Source organism: Lissotriton vulgaris, chromosome 6 (genome assembly GCF_964263255.1).
Source record: "Lissotriton vulgaris chromosome 6, aLisVul1.2, whole genome shotgun sequence".
Lineage (NCBI taxonomy): Eukaryota > Metazoa > Chordata > Amphibia > Caudata > Salamandridae > Lissotriton > Lissotriton vulgaris.
This window is the reverse complement of record NC_141694.1, coordinates 1,170,417,462-1,170,440,761: the sequence shown is the minus strand read 5'-3', so window position 1 is coordinate 1,170,440,761 and position 23,300 is coordinate 1,170,417,462. Positions and strand designations below refer to the sequence as shown.

Below are 23,300 nucleotides of genomic sequence, written 5' to 3'. Positions count from 1 at the left end.
TCCTTCTCCTAGACTTAATTCTCTGGCTTCAGGTTCTATAGCCCCTTCTTCTGTTCCTTGATCTATTGCCTCTGAATCCTGAACGGGAGAAATCTTATCCATTAGAGGAGAAGTTTCCACTTCAGAACCGGCTGACATAGTGTGATCCCCTGGCAGATGTAGTATTTGGGGTATAACTTTAAAGTAGGAGCGTAAGGAGGGGGTAATCTTGGCTTTTTTCTCAGATATGGTGTTCTGCGTTTTAGTTTTTGTCTTAGTTTTGGACTTTGAGCCGTATTTGGTGCCTCTTCCTTTGACCTCTGTGCTTAAGTAAGAGGAGGATTTTTTATCTTCACCTGCTACGGTGAGGTCAACCACCCCTCTAGGTGAGGCTAATATCTCAACCTTATCTTCTAGCAGTGCACCTTTCTTCTTCCGCTCTCTTTTGCCGGTAGCTTTAGTTTTACTGAGGGGGGGCTGTGTTTTTGCAGTAGACTCTGAGGCAACTACTGCCTTTATTGACCCCTCTTGACCTGACAAAGTTGTAGTAAGAGGATCCGAAGGAACTAGAATCCCCTTACCTCCCCCCACCGCTATATCCGCCACCGCGCTGATGATGTAGATGCTGGTATGTGTGTTAACTGTATACCGGGTAGTTTAGTTACAAGTTCTAGGGCACTACGCAAGATTTTGTCAGAGGAGACTGCGTGATATGGCTGCCCCAGACTTCTCAGTAGCCTCCCTCTCCTCCGCTCCAGCGCGGCTGACTGTAAACAGAGTAACGGTGGTTGAGGTAGTTGAGAATGTTTTATCTCACCCGTAGACTCCTGTGGATATGGCTGCAAAACCCTCTCAGGGAAATCCAAGTAGTGATTAGGGGGCCTCTGATTACCAAAGCAAAAGGCTTACCGTTTCTTTAAGGGCTTCCTCTGCAAAAATTAAACACAGTTCACTTATCTCACTCTGTGAAAACTGCCAAAGCCCCAGCTGCAGGAGACTCGTTGTATTCTTCGGCGATGCAGCTCCGCACTCACCGGAACGGTAGCAAGAAGAGGCAGAGCAGAATTCAGGGCCGCGAAGCACTCGCAGCACTTGCAGCCGACAGCAGCCCGCGTCCACCCCGCCCTCAGCTGCCGTTCCGCACTCAAGCAGAAAGCGGACTGCCGGTGATTCAATCTCGGTGCAGCGGGTCTGCATTCCCCGCCACGAAAATCTCTGGTGCAACAAAGATTCGACCCGCGAAGTCAGGGTTCAGCTCCCCAACTATTATGAGTGCCAGAATGAAAATTTCTGAGATATTTTAGATGATGTGGCGATCTTCACCAGGAGCTCATACCGGAGCAACGTAACCGCTTAACCAGTGGCCGCCATGTTTTCCCCCCAAACTCAAAAAAAAAATACCTTAACAGTACATTGCATACAACTGCACAGGGAAACAAAATAATTTCATAACAGTGACATAATTGATGGCCATTTTATAAAGCTAATATAGTGGACATAGAAAATGCTCCCCTCCATAGTTTCAGTTTTGCTTGATACTTTGTTGAACATAATTTACAATTCCTATTGGTTAATGTGAGAGAAAAATGAGTTTGAATCTCCTCAAGGTCTGTGTGCTATTATAAATGTATAGATGGTTTTGCCAAAGACCAGTTGTTTTTTTTATGAGCTAGGTGTTTAGTTGTCCATATCCCAATTAGGCCTGGGTGGTAAATTCCGTTCCGCTCGCGGAATTTGAGTAATTTTGCGTTCCGCGGAGAACGCAAAATTGCCCAAATTCTGCGTACCGCGACTTCGCACATTTTGTTGCTTGTTTGCGTACTCAAAATGCGCGTTCGCGAGATATTTCCCCCCGAGCGCGCAAACAGCAATTGCGAACAGGAAAAAAGCATCGGGAACAAGCAATTCCGCATGTTCGTGGAATTTCCGCGTGTTCGCAGAGATTTTTTACCGTTTCGCGGAGATATGCGTAACGCGATTATGCAAATTCCACCCACCCCTAATCCCAATCTATGCTAATTGCTTTCTAGAAAGCAACCCGAGCAATGTAAATAGCCATGAAGTGAAATTAAGAGAGTGATGGTTGGGTACTTTCAACATAACTTTGTTTGAATGGTTCTCAGATGTATATTGTTGTGGGGTCAAGGAGTGTTGTTGAGTTCACAGTGCACTTCCAACTACATGGCCGTCGTGCCATGGGGTGAGGATCTTGGACAGCTAGAGAGGGAACAGTAAGGGAGTGCAGTGTCTTTTTGGGGAGAGTATGACAGATGTGCCTATAGTAGAAAGTACAGGAGCTGAAGTGTGTATGAATGAGTTTATGAATGATTACATTGTGCCTGGGAGTAATAATAGCAAGGAGAGACAGCCTGTAAAATTTACTATATAGATAATTTCAAGGTAAACACTGCCGCCACTGGGCTGTCATGTTATTATATGCCTTCTGAAAGCCTGAGAGATCGCTCAGTTGCAATTGGGAGTTCAAGTGGAACACAAAATCACACATTCATCTTCAAATAGTGGCCCAAGTTCATTTACTCACCCACTAGACTACTAAGATTTTCTTCCGTCACGTTGTCATGATGTTCACCAGCAAAAGACTCTTTCTCCTTTTTAATGTGAATTGATGGATAAACTGCCTGATCTGTGTTTAAAAACATATATGACAATATAAGACAAACACTTCAAATGTATAATGATCTTTAAGAAATGCAGTCTATCGAAACACTATCCATTTTGTGAAAACAATAAATAAATTAAAGGCAGTACCATAGCCAGGGAGAACCATTCACACATTACAAGTTCATTAAAGGGATCAAGCAAGAACAAGAAAATAATTAGACTTTTGATGAAAATACAGATCATAATAAGGGGCCAAAGCACAGTTTTGTGAAATGTAGAGCTTTTGAAAGCTACCTGGGCTGGAATCCATTCTTTGCTCTTCTTCTGAAACAAGTCGATTAATTAAACACGTAGTAGGCTGCTCTTCTTTCCGTAAACAAAGAAATGGGATTCCTGTTGAGCGACATAAAATGCACAATATATAAAAAAATAGATGGGCTATCTTGAAGGTGTGTGTGATAAACACTTTGTCGAACCAACCATATTATTGTTAGAAGGTTTTCTTTTACCATTGTCAAGTATACAGTATTCCTTCTGTGCACAGGCAATCTGTTTTCATAGGATAGTCAGGAAGGTAGGGGGCTTTTGGGGCAGGGAATTCTGATTTCTGTCCCATAGTCCTTCTGGGCAACAACTTCCGCACTATCATGTTCCCTGCCTCAGCTCTGGTATGCTCTGGAGCAAGTCTTGCTCAGACTCATCTCGATTTGGCAGATTTCCATGTGTACTCTTCATCCCTAAGACTTACTCATGCAGATGGCCTGAAAGTTAAATAATCCAAAGAACTAATTTTTAGAAGAAAAAAATGCCTTTGGCTATACCCCCAGGCATGGAAAATGAAGATAATTTGTGGTCTGGTGCAAAAAGGAGAATCAGAACTCTAGAGAATTGTGCCAGAACAAAACGGAGGTGTCAAATTGTCAAAAACATCTTTATTCGATTGTAGATTTTACAATCATAAAAGTACAATTTTTAAGTACGCATTTAAAAACATTACAAACAATTCATTTCATATGGCAAATAATGACATGGTATACAGTACGAAGGAAATGGTGGTACATCAGACACTGTGAGCATGGGCAGAATTTAGTTAAAAGTATAAATAACTGTATTCTTAAAAAAGTACCTAAAACATTGCAGCGTAATTAGCCATCCATACTTTTCCTAAAACAGATGGCTTTTTAAAAAAAGTTACAGACAAATAATGTACATTCACTGTTCAGTAGTTGTAAATAGTAAAGTGCTGGCTTAATTTGTGCAAAACTCAATTTTTTAAGGCACGGTTTAAGATATAATTTCCGTGGGATGGAATAATAGGGGCAGATAAAAAGAAAGTGTGCCAGATCTTGAGGAGACTTTCCGTCGCAGCCACAAGCTGGCAACACTTCACCCCGTTGAGCCCCACTTGGTACTGCCAGTAGGAGATGGTATAGATCAAAACGGAACCTTATTAGCAGAAACCGTTCATAGCTAGTCATGGGCCATGTCAGGTAAGGTTCCATTTGTGGACATGTTTTTAATAGTGTTTCCTTACACTGGCCTTCTGTATCTCAACCTCTTCTCTGTCAGTACATCTTAACAATAGTATAGCGTTCTTGACAGAGATAACATCAGATTTTATAATTGAGTTTGGAGCGTGAAACAGGTCCGGCCGACCAATTGCCGTTAAGCAATCCTTTATATACTTCACCCATGGTACTTTGAACCTCCCGTCTAGCTGCAAGCCTTCTTTCAATAGGGCATGTGTTAGTGGAATGTCAGTGTTAAGCCAACAATTCAGCCAGCACAAAACAGGACTTACTGCTATTCTATCGCCTAAATAGGGGATCCCCAACTCCTCATGTACAGAGTAGTTCCCAGTACCCCTTGGCAGCCTCAGAGTCTTTTTTAGGAAGTTATTTTCTGTAACCTCTAGGTCTTTAATCTTGCGATAGCCCCAGAGCTCGCTCCCATAGCAGGCAACAGCAACACTTTTTGCCTGGTACAGTTTAAGCAATGCGGCCATAGGGCAATTGCCGATTTTTTTTGCGAAGCCAAGAATGGCCGCATTAACCCTTGTTGTTGCTCCCTTCTTTTTAGAGACTGCTGGGCCCCATGACAGTTTATGATCTAGCAGGACCCCAAGGTATGAGAAGGAGTTAGTTGATGGGATTTTCTCCCCATTTATACTAAAGGAGTCAGTTTTCCGGGTGCCCTTTCCTGTTTTCATAACATAGGATTTGGAATTATTTATACTTAGACCACGTGACTCCATAAATTTATAAAAGGAATTTAGTAATTTCTGGAGACCGATTGCTGTTCTCGATATGAGAACAGCGTCGTCAGCGTAGAGTAATACAGGTACCCCTTTGCGCTCAACAAGGGGGTAATCTGCTTCTACGTTTAAGAGAAATTCCTCCAATTCATTAATGTACAGGTTAAAGAGGAATTGGGGCCAAAATACAGCCTTGTCGAACACCCCGGTTTATTTTAAATTCGTCCGTTACTTTAAGATCTTGAGTGTAACGGACGTTTGCTCTTGTATCTGAGTGCAGATCGGCAAGAAAGTTGACAAGATTCCTCTCTACACCCATTCTCAGCAAGGTGGCCCATAATAAGCTTCTGTCTACACAGTCAAATGCGGACGACAAGTCCATAAATGCCATGTAGACAGTGCCTTGTCTCGCCAGGGTATATTTGCTTAGAATCAGGTATAGGTTCAAGCACTGTGTGATGGTCGAATGGCCTGGTCTGAACCCATATTGTATACGTGAGAGGATGTTATTATCTTTAGCCCATGTGGATAACCTGTTAAGAATTACACCCCCTACCACTTTAGCTACTGAATTTATTAAAGAAATTGGCCTGTAACATAACGGGCTGCTGCGATCGCCCTTTTTAAAAACGGGGACTATAGTCGATAGACCCCATGATTTTGGGCACCCCGTTATCACCGCTGCATTTATTACAGCCGTGAGAACTGGAGCCCAAAAGGGGATGGTAGATTTGAACAGGTCCGGCGGCAGTCCGTCCGGGCCCGGGGCCTTGTTGCTAGTTAGACCCTGTATTCCCCTAACAATCTCATTTACTGTAAAACATAATGGGATCACAGTTGGTGTTAAAAAATCATGATCTTCCCAATGCTCATTGCTCTTAAAAATTGTGCTGAAGTGAATCACCCACTCCCCCTCTGGGATGTTTGTGCCAAGAGCTGTGTCATTTAGATTAACAAACAAAGGTTTGTTAATTATTTGCCAAAACTTGCTGCTGTTCCCCAGCACTGAAGGGTCTAAAAGGGATTCAATAACGTTTACCTTAATTTCCTTTTTTCTAACAGCTATTGCTTTCCTATAAGCCAAGCGAAGGTTTTTTATCAAGTCAGAATCTCTAGGTTTAATTTTTAAAGCATATTTCAGATCCCTACTTGCCTTTGAACAATTATGATCAAACCATTTGGAATTTTTCCCACTTTGCCCCTTTGTTGGCGCTGTGAGCATGGGGCCAATTTTAGTGACCAGCCCCTCAAACCTAGTCAGAATATTCGAGGGGGTTGAGTCAGAGGATAAACATGCAGACAGTTCCTCTTTACATGCACTGGTTATTTTGGGGTATAAAGTGTCTTGGTTTATCATTGTCCATTTAATGCGGCGTCTGCCATTTACGCAACTTAGCGTGCCATGATCAGGGCGCGACTGTCGCTTTATAAGTAAAGGCCCGCCTATATTAATGACAAGGGGATTATGATCACTGTATACACTGGTATGGATAGTAAAGTGCGAGACCCATTGTACAAGATCTGAGGATACAAGTATATGATCAATGATGGATCCCTGCCCATGTCCTTTAAAGGTTGGGGTGTCAAAAATGTTTGTGTCGGGAACCAACGACATAGCTGCAGTCAGATTATATTCATTCACTAAGTCATTTAAGTTCTTGCCACCCCTAGTGTGAGAGAAGTGAAAACCTTCAACATTATTACACCCTAAGGAGCCCATTGGGGTACTGGCTGGATTACCACATGGTTGGACATTAAAATCACCTACTATCAACAGATGCCGTGATACAGTGTAAACATTTTTGCTCAATAATTCTGTTAAGGAAGCAATGTTACATACATCGTTACTGCTATTAGCATTATAAAAGTTAACCAGGGTCAACACATTCCTGCCATTTTTTAGGTCAATCATCTGAATATTCAGATTATCGTTGTGACAATTACTTATTTTACAGAGCAAACCCAGGTTAATAAAGGTGGCCAAGCCGCCCTTGGCTCTGCCCCTAATCGAAGCGACCGCTGGGGTAATGAAACTTAGAAAACCATCGATATGAACGTTTTTATCCTCCAACCAAGTCTCTTGAAGACACACAATACTAAATTTTTTGATGAAAGATAACCATACTGAGTCTCCTAACTTATTGGCCAAGCCAGCTATGTTCCATGAAATTAGGCTTACACAATCATCGGATACAGGGCAGGTAACAGACTCTCTGAGAATTGGAGCGGATGTTGGGGTGGGCATCACTGCGTTTGTGTCCATCAAACCCGCGGTGCCTGTTGCAGCCGACTCCAAATGTTCAAAAATAAGATCAGGAACCCCGTACTGAACAAAAGAGTTCTCAGTTTGAGGTGGAGAATCCACAGTTAACAGTGATGTACTGGGGTTGTTTTCGTGGTATCCTACCGTATTTGCACCCTTGTTGATACCACTTTCAGTGTCGCTATTTACTGGCCTTGTAACGGGAAAAGGCATTGGGGTCACCTCTTCTTCCCCAGAAAACACTGTGGGTAATACTGCAGGGAGTCTACTATTTTTCCCAGCATGTGTTAGAGCGGTATGTGTCTCGTTTTCATGGTGACAGCTACCCTTTTCATGGTGACAGCTACCCTTTTCATGGTGACAGCTACCCATGGAGGTGCAATCCTTTGTCCGAAGAATGAAGTAATGCACAGCAGACAGCTATATGCTGCACTTATAGTCCAAGAAGGCTAGCAAAGCATCAGCTTGTGTTTTATAATTGTGGTAACTTCTTTTAGAGGATCTGTGATTCAAACCGACCACTTGGAAGCAATCTATGCAAGCAATGTGCAACATATATAGGGTTTCCACCTTTTTTACCAGCCTGCACTTAAAAATACAGGAGAGGCTGGTAAACAAAACTGGGTAGGTGGATCCCTATATATGTCCAGCTTTTAAAGCAACTTAAAGACAAGTTCAAATTTCCAAATGCTAAAAGATGAAAAAGTTGCAGTGTTTTGAATGAGTTGAACTTCAGAAGTACAGGAGAAGGTCAAGCAAACTTAACAGTGGATTGCCGTAATTTAGAAGTCTATAAAAGTGCACACCACAGATAATATGTAGGACAACTTCTTCCATCAAACTTGGGCGAGGCCGCTTATATCTCACCTCATTCATTACTCAAAGCAGGTGTTCATAGCATCCAAACACATTGTGGGGCTTTGTAGTAAGACCAGTCTCTTACGCAATGATTTCCATCTTATCAGATTTCAACTTAAGCCAATGGCTTTTGATCCCCTCTTTCAGTGTCACTTTGCATATGCCTGCACAGAATCCCTTGCAAATTCAGGAGTATCGGGAATTACTGGTGAACAATTGAAAGTGAAGCACATTTAAAAACCATGAAGTCACAGAGTCTCAACACATACGTTAAAATGGCTAGGAGGCAGAGCGGACCACTAGGGAAGGGCAGAAGAAATATAGCAGAATGCATACGTATAAAGAGAGAGAAACAGCCTAAGCTGTTTGGCCGGGAATGTATATAACTAGGGCAGAATGGTCCCAGCATCTTAAAGTTACTGAAGAGGGGCGAACAAATTGTCATTGTTGAAGATATCTAAATGTAGTGATAGGTCCAAAAGACAGGTCCAAAAGACCTAACGCAATTACAAAGTCACTGATGGTCTTCCTCCAAAGTTCAATCCACACTGATGTCAATACATACTCTACCCCAATGAGGATGGAAGATGGCTTATAATTTGATGTTCTGATGAAATCTGAAAACTGAAGAGATACAATGTGTAAAGGTAACTTGGTATAAGTACCGCAGAACTAAGGCAAAGTTAAAAAAAACTGCAGAAATCACTGAAAATAGAAACGGGAAACATCCTTAACAACGAAGTTTAAATTACGGCTTACCTGAACAACAAAGTCCGAACAACGACAAATGTTTCTATTAATAGAAAAATATTAACGTATTACCCTTCACTAAACAAATTTCCAGGGACAACCGGATTTGACTCCAGCAATTAAAGAACAAAAAGTCTTATCGAAATCTTGGAACCAGTTACCATTGAAGCCAGTGCCACAATGTACAAGTGAAGACAGTTTAAGGATAATTACCAAGGTTGCTTTTGAGCAATAGTAGATAACCAAGTGAAAGAAAAAAATAAGACAAATGGGCTTGTTTATGACTGTGGATTTCCCAGTGATCAATTGTGCAAGTTTACTAGCAGGTTTCCTGTGATACCTCGGAGATCTCAGTGACCATACTTTGATTACCAATCAATTAAACAGCTATATGAAACAGCTTGAAAGTCAAAGTCTGCATAGAAACCCCAAAAGACAGGGAGGGAATCAGAAAGAAAGAAGGACAAACCCTCCAGCTACACTGTGGCTCATTTCAGAATCAGCCATAGTTGATTCATAGGCGTGCCACGCTCACAATGAGGTCTGCAGCTTTGACCATTCTATTTGGAAGACGCTGTGCCAGATAATTTGTGAGAAAGATGATTCCAGTGCTTGCACAGGAGTACATGTTATAGCAGGAGTAACATTGGTACAGTACTGGCTTGTTATTTAGTCTAAACAGCCTTTATTGTAAAGGGCTGTTTATCAAATAGGTGTTGCCTGTTTTATGGTTCTTTGTGTAATTGTCTGTATGGTAGATTTTTCTGTGAGTGCTTTTGTACATACAATTCTGGGATGATCCAGGGCTCAAAGTACCTGTAATATCATCAATAGAATTCTGAGCCGGAGCATAACATCGAGTGAGGCATTTGGGAGTAGGACTTTGAAGAGATAGGACAGTGGTTCCCAAACTGTGCGCCGAGGCTCCCTGGGGAGCTGTCAAACCTAGCCAGGGGAGCCGCGCACCAAGCACTTTAATGCATTTAATGTTGAAGTGGTTGTTGGCTTCAGGTAAACTAATTAGACTTAAACATTTGATGTTAATGATTTGTCAGTGACATGCCTAAAGCTGCGAATGTATTGTTTAATTGATGGCATGTCGAGGGAGATGACCTCCATATTTCACTGGATCCCCACACTCCAACACTCCCAAAGTAGGCAGAAGATGCCTGATTTATTTTGTTAAAAAAAACAACAGGTGATGGACAGAATGCAGAACAATGTCATACATTCACCCCAGTACAGAGATCTGGGCCTAAATCCATCGTTTTTTTGCTCACCATGCCATTCCAGTTTGAACCCAGCCATATGCAAATCAGTCTTGACCCTGTGCCCCATGGGAACAGTCCACCCCGAACTGCCAAGCCAGGTCCTCCCTGGACTGGAAACAAGCATCCAAATACCGGTTTCGGACTTTCAGCGCTCATCAGCCTGGATAGCTTGATTCCAGTGGCATGGAGAGCACTGGACTCACGTCTGAGCATACCCGTCTCACTCGGTGACAAATGCAAAAAACAACAGGTGATGGACAGAATGCAGAACAATGTCATACATTCACCCCAGTACAGATATCTGGGCCTAAATCCATCGTTTTTTTGCTCACCATGCCATTCCAGTTTGAACCCAGCCATATGCAAATCAGTCTTGACCCTGTGCCCCCTGGGAACATTCCAGCCCGAACTGCCAAGCCAGGTCCTCCCTGGACTGGAAACAAGCATCCAAGGACCGGTTTCGGGCTTTCAGCCCTCATCAGCCTGGATAGCTTGATTCCAGTGGCATGGAGAGCACGGGACTCACGTCTGAGCATACCAGTCTCACTCGGGGTGACAAATGCAAAAAACAGCAGGTTCATTTTTTTCTAAATGCATTTTACACCAATGCAAGTTATCAGGAAAGTACAGTTGCCTGTCTGTCTATTAAACACTCTAAATATTATTCAATATTGACATTTATACTTGAATAATAGGTACTTCCAGTACATATTTCTTTCAGTACACACACTTCCAGACAGGCCTGCTCTCTACTTGAACACAGGGAAGTAAAACACCATATACTGCATAATGCCAACATTTAAAGCAAGGAAGAAGGACGTTTAAAAAAAATCTGAGGAATTTATTTTACTTGCATTGATTTGGAGGCAATTTTAGGGAGGAGATAACAAAAATAAAGCTGTATGTGGTTTAAAAAATTTTGAGTCACCTTCCTGAGACAGGTGTGTTGGCACGTATGACATGCGTATAAATGGAAGTGCATGCAAATATTCTTCAAGCACAGAAACACTTTGGCAATGGGGCATACATGCATAGGGGTGCTATCTAGCACTGTAAGTGGGATATAAAGTTTATGAGGGTACTCTAAAAAAGGCATGGGGAAAGAAGTGTAACTAGGAATGATTTATTAGTGGCACTGCCTTAGCTATACAAAACACCTTGCCTCTATGATTATAATACCTTCATCAGCTTCATCCCAATTATTTTCATGGAGAAAAATGAAAGTACTCCCGAGGCCAGGCTTCCATCCCCCCACCTCCAAAAAAGTAACAATGTTGGAGCCACGGGCAATGGCCAATGGGTCAAGAGAGCCGCAGGTTGAAAATGTTTGGGAACCACTGAGATAGGAGTTAGACCTTGTAGTAGTGTCAGAGGCCACAAGCCACAGAATTAACAGCTAACCTATTAAACACCTTCATAGTCATAGCCAGATGACTAAGTTACACTTTTGAATTTTGGGGTATCTATTAAGCTTAAACTGACAGAGGTCAGATGTTCCTGAAACCTAAGATTTCTTTATCGAACCAACTATCCTTCCGCATCAGAAGAGCTAAAGATGTGACAGAGAGTCTGAGAGAACTAGTATTTCATGTGGACCTCCCGGAATTCATATATTAAGCATCACTGATGCAAGTAAGGTATTCCCTAATTTTGTTTTTAAGTAAATTCAGTGCATTGGTAGCTCTGACTGAGAAAATGGTATTGAATAGGTGCAAAGAAATTGACAGCAAGGAGTCTTGTAGGCCACATATCTATACATTCACCAAAAGATTCACCACAGTCATAGTGATGGGAATATTATTTTAAAGTACAGTAGTTAAATCATCAGAGTTGGTGAAATAAAAGCATAAGGACATGTATTTTAAACAAGGACAAAGGGCTATATGTATAAATAATAGGAATTGTGATTTCCTAATTGTGATTTTTACCAAACACAATTAGGAATTCGCAATTCATAATGTAAGAACACTTACAAACTTCATATCGCTATTTCTAAAGTGGTTGCAAATAGACCTACCTTATGAATATTAAAAAGGCAAGTCACAATTTACAACCCATTAGGAATTGCAGTCATCACAGGGATGGTGGTCTGCTGGGGTCTGCAGACCACCATGTCTGTGATTGGTTTTTAATGAAGCAATATTTTTGTTTTTTCTTTAAATGCAGCCCATTTTCCTCAGAGGATGTGTTTAAAAGAAGAAAATTAAGCCTTTAAGTTTCATTTTTTAAGAGCCGGCAGTGGTCCAATTGACCACTGCCTGCTCTAATTGGTTTCTACAACACAAACGGGAAGGGGTTCTTTGGGGGCTTCTTCCCATTTGCAAATGTTTACCAACAAAGTAAACCTTTTGCCAGGGATAAACCTTCCTTTTTATTAGTTATCAGTCACCCCTAAGGTAGTTCCTAAAGGCTCATAGGGTAGGGTGCATTGTATTTACAAAGTAGGATGTATATTTAAGTTTCACATGTTTTGGCAGTGAAAAACTCATAACCGTGTTTGTCTCTCTTCTAAAGCCATCTCTCCCATTGACGGAGACTGGGTTACCTTATTACATTCAATAAGTGCTAACGTCCGATAGGGAGCAGGTAGAGATCTTCTGTTTACCATCAAAGTAATTTTAATTTAGAGTCCTCTCTAATGGCAAAATAGGATTTTAAGTCACATTTCAGAAAATTCCACCTTTAGATAGTTGGCATTGTCTGGTACAAACCAACTGAGCCTTTCTGCCACTGTCCTGGGTCACACAGCTGTGAGTGACTGCTTCTGGGGTCTGTGTATTGTTATGTTTAGGTTGGTGGACAAGTGCACAGCTATAGGTCAACTCTTTACGAGCAAAAGTTCAATCAATAGAGTAGGTGCTCCCAGGTATCGTCCTCTCCCCGATGAACGAGTAGTAGTCAAGAACATGAAGTGCTATCAATTGGAAATTGATAGCATCCCTTAGGGCACACTAATATGGCGATCCTTGCCTCCACAGTCTTAAAGAAACGGGATTGATACGTTTTTTGTTGTCTCAAAAAAGTTTTCATCCATTGTATTCAATTTGGTATGTTTCTCCACATACTCAATATGCAACGTTGTATCCAAAATTATTTCCTCCTGCTCCAATGCATTTCGGGCTGCTGCCCTTCATCTGGGAGCATCTAAAGAAACGACATACAAAAAACCTATGTATATGCCTTACTGTCTTAGACAAGGCATATCAACACATATACGGTGACAATATGTGCAAAAAAATCCAAAAACCGTGTCGTGAAAAAAATGTGCTCGTTGTTAACAATAATTGTGTACAAATGTAAACAAACATGATTATTCAACAACATGCTGTTTGAATACGTGAAAAACGACCGGTTCTAGGACAAGTGAAAGGTGAACGGTGGTATTGTGTTGAAAAAAGAAGGCATGATAGGAGTGCAGCTGTTTAGTGAGTGAAACGTTAAACGCGTTAAGCGCGACTAAAGTCAGGTCGTGAGGAACTTAATGCGGAAGTGCTCAAATTTCAATCAGTTCTTAATCCCAGCGCTCAAAGCGGCTGATATAAAACAAAAATAAATGCTAGCGATTTCAATGATAGTTAGTAACGAGTGCTCTATAACTTACATTAGGGAGAAAGTAAAGACGAGTCTGTTCGCGCAGGTTCAAACGCTCTGCAGTGGGTTAGGCAACTAATGCGGAAGTGTGGGTTAAATCCGGTGTATCGGTCACGTGATAGGACAACTAAAACTAAACAAAGGACTAAGAATCAAACAGTGTTTCAATGGGATGAATTACAGTATTTGGGCAAAACAAGAAAAAACGATAAAGATACAAGTAAAAGCAAATAAGAATACAAATAAAAATTAAAATACGTTATCAAAGATAGGAATAATCAAAGGTACTTGGTACAACAACAAGGGAAATTGCCCAGAACAGATGGCCCCAACGTGGGAATTCTTCAAAAGTTATTTATAGATAGCATGAAAATTCGATGCGTTCATTCAACCCATATGGCTTCATAGATTGAAGTCTGTAAATCCAGTAATTTTCTCTTTGGAGTAAGTGCTTGTTGTTATCTCGTCCCTCCACTTTGTTGATGACTTCCAAAATAGTGTATTTGAGTTGAGAAACAGAATGTTTCATTTCGTTGAAATGGGTTGCTAATGTCGATTTTTGATTCATGGTACGGATGTTGGACTTGTGTTCATTTAAGCGTAATTTGATTTTTCGCTCGGTTTTCCCAACATAAGTTTTTCCACACGGACATTTTAAAAGATAAACACAATTGTTGGTGTCGCATGTAGCTGTGAGCTGTAAAGAAATGTCATGTCCTTTAATGGGATGTGTTATTTTGCTGCCCTTGATTATGTTGTGACAATTATTGCAATTGTTACATGAGAAGACCACTGATGAATCTTCACGTCTCTTCTCTTGAGCTTATCTTTTCTTCCTTGTTCATTTTGGTGTATTCGCCTTGAGCTTTCGCTTTTTCTGCTTTTGTTCGGCTGGTGTTGACTGCAGCTTCCTTTCCCTTTCTTTCTTGGAATTTGTGGAGAGTCTCATGGAGATCCATTCTTTATGCTGGTATTCCTTGCAAATCAGTACGTGTTCTCGGCTCCCCACTGGGACAGTTTATGTGATCTGAGGCACATCACATGATTTCCTTGTGCCTACGGTCTCAAGCAGCTGCTAAACACAAGTAGCGTAAACAAACACAAAGATACTGTGCACTGCTGGGTTAATTAAGTGATTCGCTCTGGCATATGGAGTTAGTAAGGGGAGTGGGGGTCAGTAATGCACCGATGTACGTTGCAGGCATTGCTTAAAAAAAATATATATAGTGGTCGTGGTCCCGAAAATGAAAGCGGACCGCACATGCAAAACATAGAGGTTGCAGTCCCGAAAATGATAGCGGACCGCGCATGTAACTTACAAAATAATAAATGTAAAATATAGTGCTTACCGAGTAATTAAAGGAGGCCTTGTCCCTCCGCAAGTAAACGATCCAATCCCGGTGGGCGGGGCCAAAAGGGGACAGGGTGGCAACCAGGAGGGACTAAATAGCTCACTTACAATTAGAAGTCTCAGTTTAACATAAGCTATGACGGTAAATGACACACGCCAATAGAAATTAGGGGCGAAGCCGAGACGCGACTTCTAGAATCGAATTGATTTCAAGAAGCCCTCATATGAAGAGAACAGGGCATGCGCTGCTCACATCAGACCGAGACCTAAAGAAACGTTAAGGACAGCCACAAACAGGTACAATGCAAAAAGCTAAAAAAGCTAAAGGAAGCGATGCCTAAGTGCGAAAGACAAAACAGTTACTCACCGTCAAGAAAGAAGATGGTGCCTTTGCCGACCTCCAAGCAAGCATGCAGCCCAAGCACATGGTCGGTGCTTGAAAAAGGTGCAAATTAAGGTGCACTGCAAAAACTGTTAGAACAGCACATGCTCTCCATGGCAGCAGAAAGAAACACAAAATACACGGGAGCCGCATTCCTAAAACCACCACAGCAATTGAACACCACCAAGACGCACAATATTGGGGTTACATCGACTTTATGGATCGAGGCGTTTGATGATTTAAAGGACGTACTAGAAGAAACAGGCAATCAATAAATCATAAGTACTTAATGAACCTTGCTGGTGATGGAGTGAAAGAAGTGGTAAAGAAAATATCACAAGGAAGCCAAGTTGAATCTGATGACGAATGTCGACTATGAAAGGTACATTTTTAATCAAGCATGACAACAAGCTGGTGAAACGATGAATGAGTTTGTTGAGAGAGATGACGTTCTTATCAAACACTGCAAGTTCAGTGAATTCAATGATGAAGAAGCCTTGCGCCTTAGAGTCATTGATGATTGTCTTTCAGAAGACACATATTGAGAGAGACACTCAGTTTAGAGAAAGAGGTAATGGTCATGAGGGCAGAAGAACATGCAGAACGACAGGCTGCTGATATGGAAGTTTGAATAGCGCAAGGTGAATCAGTGAAATTATGAAAAGGAGGCACAAGGCTAATGTACGCAAGTCGACATCTACAGAGAAGAAAATGTTATGTTTTTAATGTGGGTTTTTATTTCTCATAAAGGTAAGTGTCCAGCCATGGGACTGACGTGCAAAGGCTGCGGGGAAACCCCCCACTATGTAATGGTTTGCAAAGCGAAAGAGAAACCAAATGCGTCACAGCGAGGAGAAACAAAATGGTGCCAGGTTCCAGAAGCATTCTCGCCACACCCACAAGGCCAAACAGCAACATCAGTTATGACAAGTAGAAACCAGACAAAACTGATGTTCGCCACGTTCATCCTACAAAGGCTCTTCCACGTCATCAGCAAGGGACAGTGAAGAAGATGGATATGCGATTATGGTATTGACCCAGGAACGACAGGCACACACATGTAGGTTTGGCTGCTTGCAAGGAAGAGCAAAAGACAAAGGCAAACCACCGAACAAAACAACTAAATTAATTTGGACACTGTCTCAAGACTACAATAAAATTCAACTATTGCACCATAACCTTTATCATAGACAGTGGAGCGTCAATTAACATCAAGCCAGTCTAAAAGTCTAATAGCCTGTCTCCTGTGCCATGCCTTAACCAGTCAAACACAAGGTATACATATGGGCTGCTTCTAGCCAGTCTAAAAGTCTAATAGCCTGTCTCCAGTGCCATGCCTTAACCTGTCAAACACAAGGTATACATATGGGCTGCTTCTAAAGTTTCACAGAGTCAAAGGTCATTTACAGTGTCAATGCAACACAGTACAGTATCAGTGCAAGAGCCAATCCACGTTCTTCAAGGAACTCTATCCAGGGCATGCCTACTCAGCTTTGCTACGGCTGCTGACACAGGGCTCATACCTCTCAATTACAACCTCCACATTCATTCTGAAAGTGTGAGTCAGTTCCTGCTGTTTTATGGCCTAGGAAGGCTTAAGATAGTAAAAGGGCAACTTCATATTAATGAGGGCATTTGCGCTGTTGCCCAGGGGCACTGCAGAATCGCTTTTCACTTGTAAGAAGCCACTGAGAAGAACTAGAAACATTGTTGAAGCATGACATCATTGAGCACTCCACCGGTCCTATGTCATGGGTCTCGTCTATAGTGGTGGTGCCAAAAAAAAGACAGTGGTGGAGGTGCAGTGCGCATTTGTGTTGATATGCGCCAAGCAAACAAAGAAATCGGAAAAGAAAGACATCCTGGTCCACACATAGAGGATATGATCATGCAACTGAATGGTGCCCAAATCTTCTCCCATCTTGACCTGAACAGGAAATACCATCAACTTGAGTTGGGAGAGAACTGTGGGTACGTCACTACTTTTTGACTTATGTTGGTTTGTCGAGATATAAAAGGTTGGGTTTTGGAGTGTTGTTAGCTGCAGAAAAATGTCAGGATGTTCCACGTCAAATAATTCAACCTGTCAAGCATGCTTTTAATTACAGTAATGACATACTTGTATTTTGGGCAACGCAAACGGAGCATGGCAAGGCTCTGACACAAGTATGCCAGTTACTTGCTGATGAAGGTCTCACTCTGTATGCAGCAAAGTGCGAGTTTCACAAGACCAATGTTAAGTTCTTTAGGCATATATTCTCTGATGGGAAAATGACTCCTGATCCAGATAAATTGCAAGCACTTTCAGCTACTTGCCCTCCACAAGATGTCACCATGCTGTGATCCTTCTTAGGCATAACCAGTTATTTCTCAAGGTACATATGCCACTTTGCTAATGTGTGTGGCCCATTAAGAGACTTGACAAATAGAAATGTCACTTTCCAGTGGTCTGCTGAATGTGATCAATCCTTTAGAAGAATAACACACGCGATTGAGAATGCAACCAAGATGGCTTATTTTGACCCCAAGTTAAATACTAAGATCACAGTAGATAAGAGCCCGGTGAGGCTGGAGGCAATCCTTGCTCAACATAATGGTCATTCGAATGCTCAGAGAAACATTGTGGCATATGCTAGTCGAAGCCTGTGACACAGAACATGCCTATTCTCAGCTGGAGAAGGAGTCTGGCTGTAGTGTGGGCCTGCAAACATTTTCATGTGTTTCAATACGGGAAACATTTCACTATCACTACAGGCCACCAAGCGCTGCTCACTATTTTTGGAAACCTGAAAGCCAAAATGTCCCCTCGCATGGAGAGGTGGGGGTTGCGACTGCAAGAGTAAGAATATGCAATTGTAGACAAGTCGGGTAAAGATCGCAACCCTGCTGATTACTTTTCATGAGTACCGCTACATTGTCACAGTTCGACATCCAAAATGGCTGAGGAGTACATTAACTTTATTATGAGGTCCAGCATGCATCAGCCCTATCCAATGAACAGATTATTGCTGCTGTTAATGCCGATAAGAACAAGCTTATCCTCAAATACATCATTTCAACTCAAGCATGGAAGAAGAATGCTCAACCTTTTGCTGACGATGTCGAATTTCAAAAAATTAAAAAATGAACAGGATGAACTGTCTGTTACCAAGGACGGTGTTGTATTGAGAGGCTTCAGAATCATCATACAAGTCATTGAACTAGCCCATGAAGAACAGTGTAGCATTGTATCACACAAGAGAGCCCTAAGAGACCAAGTGTGGTTCCCATGCCTAGATGAGTGGTTGGAGAGGGAACTAAGAGTGCCATCTTTGCAACTGCTTTCCCTCACAGTGATGCAGCATCCATTGACAATGTCTGACTTTCCTGCACGTTTGGAGAAGAGTTGCAGTTGATTTCCTTAAGCCCTTAAGAAACGGACATCATCTCATGACAGTAACTGATGAGTATTCACGCTTGCCTTTAGTAGAGGAGTTATCATCAAAAACCCATATCAAGGTTATCAAGCGGCTGGATTACATCTTTGCAGCGTGGGGTATCCGCACCAGTCTCAAATCTGACAATGGTCCACCGTTCAATAGCAAAGAATTCAAGGAGTTGCTAGTCAGACTACATTTCAAGCATCAAAAGAGCACACCTCTGTGTCCCCAACCAAAGGTGCTGTGGAATGAGTCATGGGTACACTCAAAAGGGTAATTTAGTGAGCATCGATGGAGGGGATCGAATTAAACCAGGTCCTGTGTCGAACCCTCTGAGCTTATCCTTCAACTCCTCACTCCACAACTGATGAGAGTTCTGCCACAGTGCTATTTGAGAAAGCCATTGGAACGAAACTACAACAAAGGACAGTAGACTGATCCTGGAGTGCTGCAAAGGTTTGTGTCACAGACACTTCTCAAAAGTGCAAGATGAAACATATGTCAATCTGTGTTGTCGAGCTCCGGAAACAGTCTTTGTTGAAGGTGACTGGGTCCTGGTCGAGAAGAAACTAAAGCGGAAAACAGACACTCCATTTACAGTCGATCGTCTGAGGGTTATGAGATGCAAAGGATGCATGGTGATGGTATATCATCCCCGAAATCCATCACACGGACTTGTCACACTTTGAGCGCTTACCTCGACGTTCGTCAGCTCCTGCAATCATGAAGGAGTCGATCCCACCTAACAGTACAGATCAAGCACCAGAACCTGTGCTATCGGTGCACAATGAGAGCGTATCTCAACAGTCTCATACCACTCGATCTGGCCGATTAGGACGAGCGCCTCGATGACTTATTGAGGAAATGTAATGTGGCTGTTGTTTGTACTTTTTACTTAACGGGGGATGTAGTGTCGTCAGACTGCACGCTAGGACACTTGTGGTTCTGGGTGGACCGACAGACGAATTACGTAACGTGCTGGGAGATGTGGTGGTGAAAGGTTATGACATACTGAGAGAGCAGTTTGTGATTGTATTCTGAGGAATAAAGACATCTGTTACAGAGCTCCGTGTGTGGCATATTCATTTGCATGCTCCTGGGCTGGGGAGGATGCTACAGATGACACTTCTGGGGCCTTTAGTCACTTGTAAGGTCTCACCCCCTCCTACAGCATGAGTCAGACACTCATGTAGATTGACACACCCACATGTACCCACATACACACACACACAACCCCTAAGAACATAAGCAATCAAAGAAAACACAACAGACCTGCCAACGATCTGTTCATGGACCACACCAAATCCTTGCAGTTCATCTAAGCACCCTAAACGTGTCCAATCCTGTGAACTAAACTGTAAACGAGTTTAACTATCCTTCTCCAAGAGTTATGGACATTATCTCTCACAGTATTCAATATGACTGCACATATCATGGCTAAAGTTTCATTCAGCCTAGTAACAATATGCCCTAAATCAACAATAAGCATCTTTAAAGTGCCATGCATGCACGCCTCTGAAATACTCGTTGCCAGAGCTCACTAAGAAATCCCCATTACCTTATCTTAAAATAACTATACTGCCCCCCCCATTTGTGCCAATATTACCTTCAGACTTCTTCTACGCATCATCCATAATGAACTAGTCCCACCCAGTGAAACCAACTGTCATATGTACAAATTTACAGTAAGACTTTCCAGAATCATATCCACAGGATACTACTCACTATCCCATGACATGAGGGAAAGATGAAGTGGCATCCATGTATGCAAAGCAAAAAACTCAGTCTCACATTAGCTATGTTTCTCCGACTCTCTTTTAGTCCTGTTTACGGAAAAGGGCAATTAAGTCATTCTGCAGCTGCTGTGCTTTCCACATAATTATAGATTTACAATATTTGCCACATAATCCATCACCTATTGAATATTCTGCAGTTTTTACCCCAAAAAAATTGCATCTAGCTGAAATGGATTAAAAAGTCACTAAAGAAAAACCACAACATGTTTTGCCGTGCAGTTGAACACCCTTTTCAAAGATTGACTGACCACCATAGCGTTCGGTGTCTGAGCGCAGTTAGACAGAGAATGAAATAACTTTCCTGTAACACGCAGCTTCCTCCTGGTGAATACAATTAAATAATACGTGCACGGCCCGAGCAGATCCCAGGAGACTCGCAGACACAGAGCAAAGGAGGTCGGACGCAAGCACGGCTTACGCCCCAGGAATACTTCTCAATGGAGCTCCGGTGTAGTATCAATAGACCCACTCCATCTGTCTTTACACCCCCCGCGTTTCCACGCATACGTAAATTTATGCGCATGCGTGGAAAGCCCATGTCTTGGCTGCGTGTATTTTTAAGCTCCCTACTGTCCTGGCCGTTTAGTGCGCATGCTTGTGCATGCATGTTTAGTGCTCGCATGCGCTTTCAAGATCCAGCGGCGAACACTACTCCTGCTTGAGCAGCGTTACCACAGCTGCCAGGGTTTCAAGTTGCTGTGCGTGACATGGGGCGGCTGGTCCATAGGGGCGCCAGGGCAGCGCCGCACGAAAGAAACTGCTCACTGCAGTTTGGGCAACAGCAATGTAAGCAGACGAATTGACAACCTTCACAATTCGTCTGTTTACATTTCCGGGCCGGCCTGTGCTTCAGGGGTTAAAGTGCGCATGCCTCCTGCTCTCGCCTGCGCACGCAGGCGAGAGCAGGCGTCCAGAAGATGGTCTGACTGCGCATGTGAGTGAGGAGCGTTGCCCCTCACTCACATTCACACACCATTAGGATGCTGCGCATGCCCAGTGTAGTGCATGCGTCTGTAGATAGGTTCCTGCCAGGGCGGTGATGCGTTTTGCGCAAAGTCGCCCCATGCCCTATCAAATGCCAGGATACGAGGAAACAAGGGTCCGCCGCCCCCCCCCCCCCCGTCGCATTCGGTCTCCTGATTTGGCGCCGTTAGTATTTCGTGTTGAGCGTTGCAAAGGAGACGTGGGGCGACGCGGGACCGAAGAAGATGCCTCATGCCTGGTAAGTTTAATTAATTGCATTAACCCACCCTCCCCGCGTGGTTACCCCCTTCCCCCCAGCCCCCTGATTCATGCCGGCCGTGACTGGAGTCGTTCCACCGGCCGCGACTAATTTGCTTTGTTTTGCCTACTTTTGAGGACAACACACATTTTAATGGTAAATGCCACTATCTGAGGGAAAACTCAGTAAGAGTTTAATACCCGTCTCTAAAGGGCAGGGATACTGCACGTTACACGAGGCACAGATTGCGGATGTGTCCGTGATTAGTCTCCATGTGTAAAGGGAAGCTGCTTGTGGGATGAGCCACAGATAGATGTCAGGAACATTCGGTTGGCAGTATGAAGCTCACAGACTCAGCTGCTTGACCTGACCTCCTAGCCATGTGCCGCAAAGTCGAAGAATCCCATACGAATCACCCATCTGCTGGTGGCATTTGCAGCATTATTTCCATAGTGCCTTTGACATTGTGTTTGTCCGTTTCACAAGTGGAAGTAATATTGTTAAGTTAAAGCCCCCGGGGATGTTCCGACTAAGGTGTGAAATTGGTGTCGAATAAGTACATGTTTTAAAAACAATTATTATTAATCATGTATCATTGGTGCTGGAGTACAAGGTTCGAGACTGGTATTGAGCACTGACAAGCTGTGTGCAAGTTATATGGTCATAAAAATACATGAATGATGGATGGATGCAGGATGGATGATGGATGGGTGGATGCATGAATGGATGCAGGATGAATGATGGGTGGATGCATGAATGAATGATGGATGCAGGATGAATGATGGGTGGATGGGTGGATGCATGAATGAATGATGAATGATGGATGCAGGATGGATGCAGGATAGATGGGTGGATGCATGAATGAATGATGGATGCAGGATGGATGGGTGGGTGGATGGATGGGTGGATGCATGAATGAATGATGGATGCAGGATGGATGAATGGATGCAGGATGGATGATGGATGGGTGGATGGATGGACGCATGAATGCATGATGGGTGCAGGATGGATGCAGGATGGATGGGTGGATGGATGGGTGCATGAATGAATGATGGATGCAGGATGGATGGATGGGTGGATGCATGAATGAATGATGGATGCAGGATGGATGGATGGATGGATGCAGGATGGATGATGGATGGGTGGATGGATGGGTGAATGGATGGGTGGACGCATGAATGCATGATGGGTGCAGGATGGATGCAGGATGGATGGGTGGATGGATGGATGGGTGCATGAATGAATGATGGATGCAAGATGGATGGGTGGGTGGATGCATGAATGATGGATGCAGGATGGATGGATGGATGGGTGGGTACATGAATGATGAATGCAGGATGGATGGGTGGATGGATGGGTGGATGCATGGATGCAGGATGGATGCAGAATTGGTGGATGGATGGATGGATGGGTGGGTGGATGCATGAATGAATGATGGATGCAGGATGGATGGGTGGATGCATGAATGAATGATGTATGGATGCAGGATGGGTGGGTGGATGGATGGGTGGATGCATGAATGATGTATGGATGGCTGCAAGG

The 23,300-nt window shown here is 43.0% G+C and overlaps 1 protein-coding gene across 1 annotated transcript in view; it reads right to left on the bottom strand.

Annotated features, from left to right (window-relative positions):
* LOC147708591 (uncharacterized) overlaps positions 1 to 21,035 on the bottom strand; it is a 41,632-nt gene extending 20,597 nt beyond the window's left edge. Inside the window, exons 1-3 of the mRNA XM_086927268.1 lie at positions 20,834 to 21,035; positions 2,896 to 2,994; positions 2,522 to 2,623 (exon numbers count right to left, since the gene is read on the bottom strand). Of these exons, the coding sequence (XP_086783394.1) occupies positions 2,522 to 2,623; positions 2,896 to 2,911 (118 nt within the window). The 5' untranslated portion in view covers positions 2,912 to 2,994; positions 20,834 to 21,035. The remainder of the gene's footprint in view (positions 1 to 2,521; positions 2,624 to 2,895; positions 2,995 to 20,833) is intronic.
* Between the last annotated feature and the right edge of the window lie 2,265 nt (positions 21,036 to 23,300).